This window comes from Miscanthus floridulus, chromosome 7 (assembly GCF_019320115.1).
Source record: "Miscanthus floridulus cultivar M001 chromosome 7, ASM1932011v1, whole genome shotgun sequence".
Lineage (NCBI taxonomy): Eukaryota > Viridiplantae > Streptophyta > Magnoliopsida > Poales > Poaceae > Miscanthus > Miscanthus floridulus.
This window is the reverse complement of record NC_089586.1, coordinates 121,410,813-121,422,654: the sequence shown is the minus strand read 5'-3', so window position 1 is coordinate 121,422,654 and position 11,842 is coordinate 121,410,813. Positions and strand designations below refer to the sequence as shown.

Genomic DNA, 11,842 nt, shown 5'->3' with positions numbered 1-11,842 from the left:
GTTTAATTAGTTGTAATTACTTTTGCTAGGTTGCTCACTAGTGGTAGAATTAGTGACATAGCCATTGAGTGTAACTAGAGATCATAGCATACTAGACTTGTGGATAGGTGGCTTTCAACACTTGTAGTGCTAGCGCAAAACTCGTATTACGCCATTTAGTGACTAACCATTTGTCTTAGTGCAGTTGTAGAAATTTTTTATAGACTATTCACCTCCCTCTAGCCATTTAGGACCTTTTAGAGAGCCCATGAGGTATATGGGCCAAGTTTCTCCCTAAAAGAGGCCCAACTAGCAGCTAGTGTAGTGTCATTTAAAATCTTACCCCACCAAGGTATCACTTGTGAATAACCATTTGCCTATATAAGTGCCCAAGAGCATGAGGCAAGCACTCATTTCCACTTGTTCAAAACCCTAGCATGTCCCCTCTCCTCCCTCTCTCTTGTTTAGAACCGTCGGTTCCAATATAATAGACTTAAAAACATATTCCCCCAAATATTCTACATGTATTTGAGTATTTATTCATAATTTTTTTGTCTAGCTAAATGTTTTTGTGCATAATTTATTAATAATTTTCATGTTTTCTAAAAAACGAAAAATGAATAGCTTCTGCTACAGGCCGTTATAGCTTTCTATAGCTTTTGAAGGTCACCGCTAAATATCATAGCCCGCTTTTTAAAACATTGCAACTAAGGGACAACCAAAAATGTTGCAGCTATTGAGACATGTGCAATAGGGGTGCTCGCACAGTATCTGACTCTGTTCGCAGCATGTAGGCACATATGCTCTTGAAGCCATTGAGATGGCTCTTAGAGACAAATTGTTAGAGGAAGAGCTGAAGACGAAGGTGTAAAACTAGCCGTCAACAATGTATCAGAAGTTGTGGGTATGTTTGTTGTGTCTATGAGGTCTTGTATGCAGGTCATCGCATCACAAGGGATTCCACCCACTGTTCAATTTGCATTCGATTATTATCGCGAGAAGATGTTCATCATCAAAACTGCCGTAGACTGAGTTTTTGATCAACTGATGTGTGCTCATGAGGCCTCTGATGCTTCTGTGTTCTTTGGTGCTCATGTGGCCTATGGGTTGTCGTTGCTAGTTGGATGGTAGTGTTCTTGACCTGGTTGGAGATCGGTTGCTTTCAACTATTAACTATTAGTAGACTTGTAGTCGATACCTTTTAGGAATCATTCAGCTTATTAGTTGTTCTAATGCACTCTCAATGAACATTTGGTCTAGTTTAAGTTGTAACGCACTCTCAGTTAATCATTTGATTTAGTTTAAGTTGTAACGCACTCTCAGTTGATCTCTTGCGGTGTATTTGACTAGTTGTTTCCTTGTTGATACTGCATCTTTAAGTTATCATCATGTCATGGTCGTGGTTTGAGGCAAGGTGACCCACTATCTGATCCGGAATGTCGTTCCTCCTTGATATGAAGTACATCATTGGCATGATCTAGCTGCCTGACCAGTTGGGACTGTTTGCTCAATTGGGTGGCGTTTGGATCAAGCAGTGGATTTAAAACTATATGCAACTATATGCGAACGACCTTGTAACAAACATTTTTATCCCCGTTAAACAAGACAATGTCCCTATTTAGATCATTCTGTAGTATTATGAAGATGCAACATACCTCGCTACAAATCTGATAAAGTGCCACATGACGCCAATGAGATGCGAAGAGGAGCATATATTCATATCGCTTCAAATTGTCGAATTCCCATGCAAACACTTGAATTCCCTAGACAGTGCACATGCCCTGTAAGACCCACCATTAGTCAGTTCAGTCACATAGATTGACGACAATACTACGATGGTCATCTCCTCCTCATAACTAAGCTTATGCTAGGATCTCAATTTACTTATCCATTACTACTACCTAGCCCCCATCTTGGGTGATTTGTAACACCCTCGGTGTTAAGCCCTAATTAAAATGCCTAATCATGTCATGAGCATCATAATCATCCTTCATTGCTTTTGGTGGTGTGGTTTAAGTTGTAATTGCACCAAAAATGTCACCTAAAAATTTCTAGCAAATGATAGAGTAATGCTCTCTTAATATTGATTAACCTTGGAAAACAATTTTTATAGAGCAAAAATAATATATAACTTGTGTTGAGTGTTTATATAAATTAGAGTACAAGTTGGGTAGATGATAATGCAACTTTTGTTAATGAAGTTATATGCTGCTTGCTAGTGTATTTAGTTGCCCAAAAATTGAATTTAAAACCTCAACTCAGCCTTTTTCTTATAAAAATTCTAAGTCTTGCAAACTGCAGACACTACCATTTTGGCAATCTTGTTCTGCAGATTTTTGCTAAATAAAAGTGGTATGTTCTTGCTCTGTGGTTTGGTCCAAGCTCAGTTCTTTAGCTTAGACTGGTAGTTGGTCCTGTTAGAACTCGTTTTGGGCATTAAAAAATTCGCTAAAGAATGCTAAAAACATCCTTTTTTTCAGCTCTGTTGTTGCTCTGGAACGCAGGCTGACATGGCCAGCTTGGCACCTCCCTATCTCCTTCCCTGGTCAATCTCTAGATGTGATTTTTGTTTCTCTAAGTATCCCTAGACGTCGACTAGAAAATTTTTGTCTTTCGCTTGCTTTAAAAATCATGCGCTAATTCTGTGTCGGCCTGCTGGCCCTGGTGCGTGGTCACCGCATCCCTGCCATCGGGTTGACGCTGGCTGCTCACACGCTGCCTCGGCCGAGCGCCAACCTCACGCCTGCTACTGCGCTTGGCCTCGCTGCCGCCCTGCTGCCCGCCTCACTACCCGCCGCTGCCCGCTCGTCTGCCGCGCGCAGCTCCTGTGCCGCTGGCGCTGCTACCACATGTGCGTGTGGCGCTGCTGCTGGCCGCTTCGCCGACCTTGCTGCCCTGCCGAGCCACTCCTGCGCGCGCCCGCGTCGTCGTCCCTCTCTTCTCTTTGTTGACCTGCCGTGCGCCGCTCGATTTTGCATGGCGCGAATGTAGGATCTCTTAAGCCCCGTTTGGAATTGAGGATCCTCAAAGGAATTTCAAAGGAACTAGAATCCTATGGTTTGATGACGTCACTTACCGTTTGGATCACAGGAAGAGAGTTGGCCGTTCTTATGGAAAGGGTAGCATTCCTCCACAAAATACAGGAAGCAAAACATTCACTTCGACTTGAAGTTTTCACGGAAGCCCAAGACACATGTACGTGTCAGCGTGTGGTAGAGAGAAAATGGAGGTGGGCAAGGGGAACAGCGGGCGATGGGGTTGTTTTAATGTTGTTTTATTAGACAATGATTGTTTTTAAACCTGAATTTTTCTAATTCATTATTTTTCCATTCCTACGTTCCAAATGCTACTTCCTACAACTTTCCTGTGTTTTTGCATTCCTCTGTTTTCTCACTTTATCCTAACTTCATTCCTGTATTTCCTTCTGTTTCTTTGTTTTCTATTCCTTCGTTCCAAACAGGCTCTTAGGCTGGATTGTTTCCTTTGCATGCCGCAATTTTTTTCCCCTTTGGCGCTCGTGTGGGTGTCCTCATTTTTTTGGCCGTTTGCGCTCAATTGTTTCCTTTTGCATGGCGCGTTGGCGCGATTTTTGCGGGATCGCTAGGCATGGCGCGTTGACGCATTTCGTTGCCGTGCGATTTTAGCGCAGATCGCGCGCGATTTTGCATGAGTGGAGGCGAGCGAGCCAGCGGAGGCAAGGATGGAAGCGGCGCGATTTATTGCTCCTCATGAAGCGTCGTGACCGGAACCAAAGCGACAGGGGCATTCACGTCCAAAACCTGGTTAAAATACCTTAAACGACTTGATTTGTGCAAACGATACCACTACTCCCTTCATCTACCGAAGATGTATGTTTAGGCCCCGTTCGTTTCTTCTGGAATGGGGCATTCCATGCCCGGAATAGTTCCCACGCTATACAATTTTGTGAAGCACTAGTTCGGTAGGGAACGGTTCCAAAGAAACCGAACGGGGCCTTAAGTTTTTCTGACTTTTTCCGGTGTTGATCTACGTATTCACAGACGATTCCTCGTTACTCATGACGTCCGTTCGGTTCTCCTGCACCGTCTTGAACCGTGTAGATATCCTTGCGACTACACCTTGCACTCTCTTCGCAAGCCACACCAATATACCAAACCACCCTCGATTATACTAGCGCCACCACCCCAATCTGCTTCGCGAAGCAACATATCCCCTCCCCGACCCAGGCCTCAGCTCCCTCGCCTCCATTCCTCCTCTATTTACTTTCATTTTTTATAACATGGGTGACTGTATTCGAAAAGACAATTGAATGAAGGAGTGCATTCTATAAACTCAATAGCGACAATATGTGATACAAAATACTAGAAAACAATGATAATTAGAGGGAAAAAAACTTGGTTCTCATGAGGGAGGAAAACAATGTGATGCCCCTCCTCCTCTCAGACACACATCTACACGGTATTTTTCTGACAATCAGATCTTAAACTGCTCGCAAAAAGGCTTCAAGTATTCACTTCATTCCTACTATAGAGCTACACAATTACGTGACAACACAATTATCCCTTTTAAGACCGCATCGTTACACTAGTCCACTAAGGTTTGCCGGTGAGTTCCTTTTTTTGTGTGTGTGTCACCAGGCTTGCCAACGACGTCTATGCACTCATAAGACAAGTGTGCCATCCTCTAATTTACTCAAACTTCATTACCGCGTATTAGTTAGCTAATGACTATGGACACTCCAGTGGATCAAGCATGAAGCCTGCCAACTTGTCAAGGCAATGGCAAGCTCAGGTGCAGAGCATACCGGCATACCCCGATGCACCGTACGAAAAGGCAGGATCAACGATCAACGATCAACCGAGAGTCCGGGACAACGGGCACGCAGCCACGCACGCACGCGCGAAGCTCATGGAGGTGAGACGACGTGAAAACGACGGCACCTTGGAAAAGGCGGAAAGCGAGGCAATAGTCGGCGCGCGGGCAGCCCCACCCGCCGCCGACCATCCGTGTCTATTCTCCGTCCCGATGCCGTCCTCGCCCCGCAACGCAACTACGCGAGCGCGAGCGCGAGCGCCGGCCCGGGCGCCAACACGTACTCCCTTCGCAAGCCACACCAATGTACCAAAGCCGCCGCCCTCGATTATACTAGCGCCACCACCCCAATCCGTTCGCAAGCAACACATCCCTCCACGGCCTCGGCTCCTTCGCCTCCCCCCGCCCCCCTCGGCTCCTCCTCCACTCCTCTTTCCCTCCCTCTCTTTCATCCCTTCCTTGCAGTCCCCTTCTCCTCTCCCCGCGCCCCGACACCTCGTTTTTTTTATCCATCGGTGTCGACGAGGGGAGCGACGAAGCGGAGGACGCCCCAGATCTAGGGTTCCCCCGCCGCGTGCCCTTCGAGGAGATAGAGAGGGTCTGCATCATGAGGGCCACCGGGGAGCACACAGCTGCGGTGCCCATCCCCACCCCGCCGCTGCCGCCTGCTGCTGCGGCCTCTGCGACGGAGGAAGCCGAGAAAGAGAGGAGGAAGAACCGCCGCCGCCCCTCGCGGCGCTCCAAGCAGGCGGCCGTCGCCGCGCCGCAGGGCCCGCACGCGGACGCCGCGGGGCCGAGGTCAGTCAGATCGATGCCGCCCATGAACGTGGGCAGCGGCGGCGCCGGTGTCGACGCCGAGGCAGAGGCGTCCGCGGCGGGAACGAGCCAGTCCTGCCCCCTGCTGCCCACGCCGAGACCCGCGGAGGCGCCTGTGTCGAGGGTGGGCGGGGGAGCTACGGCGATGCGGTACTTCCAGCCGCACTGGCCTGAGCGGGCCGTGGAGGACGCCGTCAAGGTATTCGCTGGAGCCATGGGAGGCTTGCGGCTTCGTGGTTGTGATTTCGCGTGAACTGACACACTGATTTGATGCGTTTGCTACACAGAGAGGGTATGCATTCGTGGCGAAGTTCAGGGTGAACGCTCACAACCGAAATGAGGCAAGCACGGCTCGGTGATCTTCTGATTACTAACGTTGTACTGTTTCCTTACAACTGTGTGCTAACGTTTGAATTGTGTGATTTTGCAGGCGTACTGCACGATTGATGGCATCCCGGTGGATGTTCTCATTACAGGATTGGCACAAAACCGAGCGGTATGTACATCTCTGCATGCATGATGTGCTAATTATTGGGTGTTTACGAAGCTGCCCCATAAGGAAGTTTTAGTGGGTACTGGATAGTGCAAAGGCAGGCTATCGCGCTAAAGCTCGTGTGTCTGTTAACTGGTTGGGCATGCCCTGGAATGTGTTTTTTGTTGGACATGCCCTGGAATGTGTTTTTTGTTCGCTAGTTACCCAATCAGGAGGAATGAAAACAGTGTCAGATTTGGCACGAAATGTGACTCAGGACAAAATTCAGCACTATCCTGTTGTGTCTTTCCTTCCAGGGGCGGAGGGCCCGGTAGGGCGCTTGCCGTACCTTGCTCCGCCGCGGATCCCCACCTACGCTTGCACCGATTCGCTGAATGGACGCTGACATGCAATGCAATGCAACGCCCTTGACTCAGGAGTAAAAAACGATTAGATGAGCCATTGTTTAATTGTTAGGCCTTTGGACCTTGTGGAATGTGGGCTGGCTTACCGTGTATGTTTCTGGCCTTCCAGTGCCAGTATAGAATACAATATTGTGACACCATCGATCGGCCCACAGTTCGACGGTTCGTTTAAGTGTCCAAACTCTGGCAGTTGAACCTTTTTTCCATTGTTGTTTGTTCAGTTTTTTGGTTATCAGCTAACTGGGTCGGTTGATTTTGAAGCACAGTAAACTAATAAAAAAATATGGAACAAAAAGCAAAAAGCGATGTCAAAATCAGAGAGATATTACAGCGTCTTGTGTATAAACCATTTTGATAAAAGATATTATTTTATTATCTATATATTATCCATTTCACCATACCTTAACTTTTTTCCGTCCTCCGCCACTGTTTCCTTCCTGTGATATAGCATCACCAACTATCAAGTTTTGTCATGGTAGAAGCGGGCATCTCAATTTGTGCTGAAAACAACTCGTACCTTCTGCACACTAGGCACATAAAGTATGACTAGCTTGTCCCCTGCAGAGCTGGTTGAAGCATGCTATACCTTATATCGGTAATGTGCTTTCATGTTGAACTTAGTCAGTACTGCAACCAGCACCAATTGGCATTTCTCTGGGAATAACATGTGACCATCGGAATTATTACCACAATAGCTTTTACTTTTGGAAATAATTCAAACAAAACTGCATTGCTAGTTTTACCTTATTGACCATTTTATTGGGTTTTAGTGTTCTGCTGCAGGTGCGGTGCTCTCCCTTCATCCTTTCATTCAATAAATTTTATCTTCTTGCATGCAAGAGGCTTTTCTATTTCTGTACCAGTACTCCTAACAAAGATTATGCTTCCTAAACAAACAAGTAGTGCTATTGGTGATATGCATATGTCTATATGCACTTCTTTTTGTCTTGATGTCTTACCATATGGTCTGTTATAAGGGGTCGAGTTCCAATGCTTGCAGTGCCTATACCATTCTGCTCTCTAGCTTTGCCTATTTATGCTACACGGATTTTGAACTCACAGCATCATGTTATGTCATGAATTACATTGCAGGTTGAAGGTGATCTTGTTGCTATCACACTGGACCCTGTTGCTCAATGGACCAGAATGAAAGGTCCGAATGTTGCATGCAACCCTGCGATAGGAGGAGATTCTGTGGTCCGTGAGTTTAGTGAAACAAATGGGAATCATAGTTGGAAGAAAGGACATGCAGATGTCGGCTGCAGGTTTGAAAATTGCAGTAACGACTTACCTGTTTTGGATAGGATGCAACCCCCACACAAGAACAGTGGTTTTAGTCAAGCTGTTAAGTGTGGAAATGGGAATGCTACTGTCCCTGAAAGGAATGAGATAGACTTGAATGATGGAAAGAGTGAGGCTGCAAGAGCATTACAAAGGATCTGTGCCATGATATACTCTCATCCAAGCAGACGTCCTACTGGGAAAGTATTATCAGTCATTAAGAAATCTCCGCGCCGTGATGCCATTGTAGGTTTCCTTGCTCCTTTCTCAGAGTTCCCTGATGGAGAGCAGCAGAGAAATCAGATGGGTCTAAAGAGGATGAACAACAGAGCATCATCAGTTACAGGCTTGTTTCATCTCTTGCCTACTGACCCCAAATTCCCCCCGATGGTTGTGAGTTTTAGCACTTTGCCAGATAGTGTCAGACAGAGCCTAAGGGGTGATGCAGCTATTGAGAAGGAATTAGTTGCTGCACGAATTGATGAATGGAATGACGAAAATCTCTATCCCTATGCCCATGTTATACGGTTCTTGGGGAAGGGTGGTCATGTTAAAACACACATGGATGCTATATTATTTGAGAATGCGATATCTGATGCTGAGTTTTCCCCGGAGTCCTTGGCATGTCTTCCTGACAATTGTTGGAAGATTCCTCAAAAAGAACTTGAAGCAAGAAAAGATTTGAGGGAGGTCTTGTCTTTTACAATAGACCCTCCTACTGCATCAGATCTTGATGATGCTATATCAATTGAAATACTTTCAGGCAGAACTGTCCGTATTGGGGTTCACATCGCAGATGTTTCCTACTTTGTACATCCAGAGACTGCGTTAGATGCTGAAGCTCAAAGCCGATCTACTAGTGTCTACACCCTGAAACGCAAAATCTCAATGTTGCCTTCAAGACTTTCAGAAGTGGTTTCGCTTAATCCAGGTGTAGACAGGCTTGCCTTTTCAATTATTTGGGATATTGATCCTCATGGTAACATAATTAGTCGCTGGATTGGTCGAAGCGTCATCTTTTCGTGCTGCAAGCTGTCGTATGAGCTTGTGCAGGATTTGATTTGTAATGAAGCCAGTCAGACTAGATCTGCTGTTTCTTCTCTTGAAGTACATGGTAAATTTGAGAGAGATGATGTTATCAAGTCACTTAGAGGCCTTTATGAGGCCTCAAAAAATCTGAAGGAAGTTAGGTTCAAGGGTGGAGCTCTTTCTCTTGACACTGCAAAGCTTATGATCTTGTTTGATGAAGATGGGGCTCCATGTGATAGCTATCGCTATGTGAGGAACAATGCATGCTTCATTGTTGAGGAACTAATGTTGTTGGCGAATATGTCAGCTGCAGAAGTCATATCTAATGCATTCCCTGATTGTGCCTTACTTCGTAGGCACCCTGAACCTAATTTGCGGAAGTTCAGAGAGTTCGAGGCATTTTGTGCTAAGAATGGTTTTGAATTGGATGCTTCATCATCTGGTCAACTCCACCTTTCACTCTCTAGAATAAAGGAAAAGTTGCAAGAGGATCCTGTTATGTTTGATATTCTCATGTTTTATGCTTCAAAGCAAATGCAGTCAGCAGAATACTTTTGCACAGGGGACCTGATAAGCAAGAAAGATGATTGGGCACATTATGCGCTCTCTGTCCCTTTGTATACACACTTCACTTCTCCACTTCGAAGATATCCTGATATAATTGTTCACAGGACTCTGAATGCAGTGATTGAGGCTGAACAAGTGTATATGAAGCAAAAGAAATCTTCCACAGGCTGGAATGGAGTCAAAGCCTCTTGTGAATTGATGGATAGATGTTTTACAGGCCTCCAGTTGTGCAAGGATGCTGCTGAATCTGAAGAAGGAAAAAAAGCACTTTCTGCTGCAGCTAAGAAATTTAAGGTTCCTTACTCTGAAAATCTCAGGGAGATTGCTGAACACTGTAATGAAAGAAAGTGGGCTGGTCGCCGTACAGAAGATGCTGGACAGAAGCTCTACATGTGGGCTCTGATAAAGAACAAAGAGGTAATTGGGGCATCACCATTTCCAGCTTTCAAGCAAGTTTTCCCGTGAGCTTTATTTTGAATTCTGCTGTTTTTAACTCTTATCTTTGCAGGTTGTGGTCTGCAATGCTAGAGTTCTGGGGCTTGGACCCAGATTCATGTCAGTTTATGTGCCCAAGCTTGCGGTATGTTTTTTTGCCAACCCTCATATAAAAGGAGCACTTGTTTCATTTTTCTTCTTCCTCACCTCAGTGTGATTTTATGATGCAGATGGAACGAAGGATATATTATGATGAAGTTGAGGGCTTATCAGTTGAATGGTTAGAAGCCACTGCAACGTTAGTGCTTGATGCATGCAGGAACAAGCCTGCTCAAAGGAGGGGAACTCAGATGAAGTGCAGGCCAATTGAGGAAGTCGCAATGGTGGTGAACCCTTCAGAGTTGTCTGAAGAAGATGAGGAATCAGGAGCAACAGAAGCTGGCGGCTGCACTGCCAAGTCTGTTTTGTTGAGTGGCGACGCAGTGAAACCTCAGACCGCTCCAGCTGTTCTGCCCTTGGTGATACATTACCTGAGTGACATCCCTGTGGTTCTCCATGCAATTGGTGGTGAGGATTGTGCGGTGGACATTGGAGTAAGACTGTACATGGCGTCATACTTCGAGTTATAGGAAACCTCCTATCATGATAGGAAATAGTTGGTCAATTTTCAACAGTTTTTCAATCGAACGAAAGTAATAAAATGATGGTAGGCAAATTCCAACTTAGTGCTGTAGATATTTCATTCATGTATAGCTAATTAGCTACCCTTCCAGCGCAGAAAAAGAAACCCCCAACCCCTATCCGTTCTTTACCATCCTGTGACATTTGAGGGTTTGCTCGCAGAGTCAAGTGGCTTCCGTTTTTATTCCCAGGCTGCTTGATGAGGACTGAGGTACCAGAATGGTGGAAGAGGGAGTCTACAATAGTGCCGCACTATTTTAATAGTCTCTTTAATGATTTTCTGCTAGCTTGTGAAACCACATGAAGTATTTTTTTTTTACTGGTGGGTTCACTCAGATGTTGAAGCTGGTGTTTTGTTACTTCGGACAATAAGTCTCTTTGGTGACTGTTGCTGTCGTTTGTGTAATTGTGTTTTCACTTGTTTCGTGAGGACGAGATGTATGGTGCGGTGCTGCAGTGCTCTTTTTGAAGTTGTGGTCGTGTGATTATTCTTTGCAATTGCAGTTTTACCCATGCAGATCATGCGACCAACTCAGAAATGCTGTAGGACTTCCATTCGTTTGTACTAAGTTACTGAGTGATAATCTGAATATCTGATGCTACGTCCCAGCACATTTGGAATGGCTACTAACTGCAGGATTTTGGCGTTGTAGTTTTGCACTTCAATTCTACTAAAATGATGATTATGCAGTGTTCTGACTTCTGAGTGAGGACCATTCATCGGTGGACGTTTTAATGATTGCTTCCGGATCAGATGGCTGGCTTTGAACAGGTTGACGCCTGTTCCGTGAGTCCTGGCAAAAGCCTGATCCACCGGTGACAGTTTACCTCAAAATGCCTAGAGCTTTTCTACGTGCCATTACGAAAGATACTCTTAATCTACATGCCAATAAAAAGTTTAAATACATCTTGATATCATGACATTTTACTTTTTTTTTCTTCCTAGCCATTTCATCCCCTTTTTCATGTAACGGGCTGCTTTGGAAAAGTTTTAAGGCTATCCGTCGTCCACCTCTATTTTCATCTCTAAAAAGGAATATTTTATCTTAGTCATCGAAATTCTCTACTCTATACCTATTTTTCTTGCAACCGTGTTATTTTTATCCCATATTCTATACCTACTATTCCATATTTTATTTCCCTTCCCCTCTCTCTCTCTCTCCCTTTCTCTCTCTCACCAACTCTCTCTCTTTCGCTGCAGTGTTTAGCGCAGATCAACCGGAACGCCGCAGGTAGCGATGCGCTGTGCGGCCGGTACGCTGCAGGTGCGTTTACAGGCGCGCGGTGCGGGCTATCCAGGCGCGCGCGCGTGCTGCCGGTCCGCTTGCAGGCGTGCGGTGCGCCTAAATACCCTCACCTCTCTTCT

General features: G+C 45.6%; 1 protein-coding gene across 3 annotated transcripts; it reads left to right on the top strand.

Annotated features, from left to right (window-relative positions):
* The first annotated feature begins 5,105 nt into the window (after window positions 1-5,105).
* On the top strand, window positions 5,106-11,028 carry LOC136467770 (DIS3-like exonuclease 2). Of its 3 annotated transcripts, XR_010761628.1 has the most exons (7): window positions 5,107-5,785; window positions 5,874-5,927; window positions 6,017-6,082; window positions 7,576-9,777; window positions 9,869-9,940; window positions 10,026-10,501; window positions 10,639-11,028. XR_010761628.1 is itself a non-coding variant. In XM_066466552.1 (6 exons), exons 1-6 carry the CDS (start codon window positions 5,378-5,380, stop codon window positions 10,422-10,424), a joined length of 3,201 nt encoding a protein of 1,066 aa, XP_066322649.1. In that variant the 5' UTR covers window positions 5,107-5,377; the 3' UTR covers window positions 10,425-11,025. The 3 variants fall into 3 exon arrangements, 2 of the variants coding, with proteins under 2 accessions (XP_066322650.1, XP_066322649.1); XM_066466552.1 differs by having other exon boundaries at window positions 10,026-11,025; XM_066466553.1 differs by lacking the exon at window positions 5,874-5,927 and having other exon boundaries at window positions 5,106-5,785; window positions 10,026-11,026.
* The last annotated feature ends 814 nt before the right edge of the window (window positions 11,029-11,842 follow it).

Excerpts from the sequence above, each read along its gene's own strand:
- LOC136467770 (XM_066466552.1), top strand. The coding sequence starts at position 5,378 with ATGAGGGCCACCGGGGAGCACACAGCTGCGGTGCCCATCCCCACCCCG. Across the intron at positions 6,083-7,575 it reads GATTGGCACAAAACCGAGCG|GTTGAAGGTGATCTTGTTGC; the intron begins GTATGTACATCT and ends ATTACATTGCAG. Across the intron at positions 9,778-9,868 it reads CTCTGATAAAGAACAAAGAG|GTTGTGGTCTGCAATGCTAG; the intron begins GTAATTGGGGCA and ends TTATCTTTGCAG.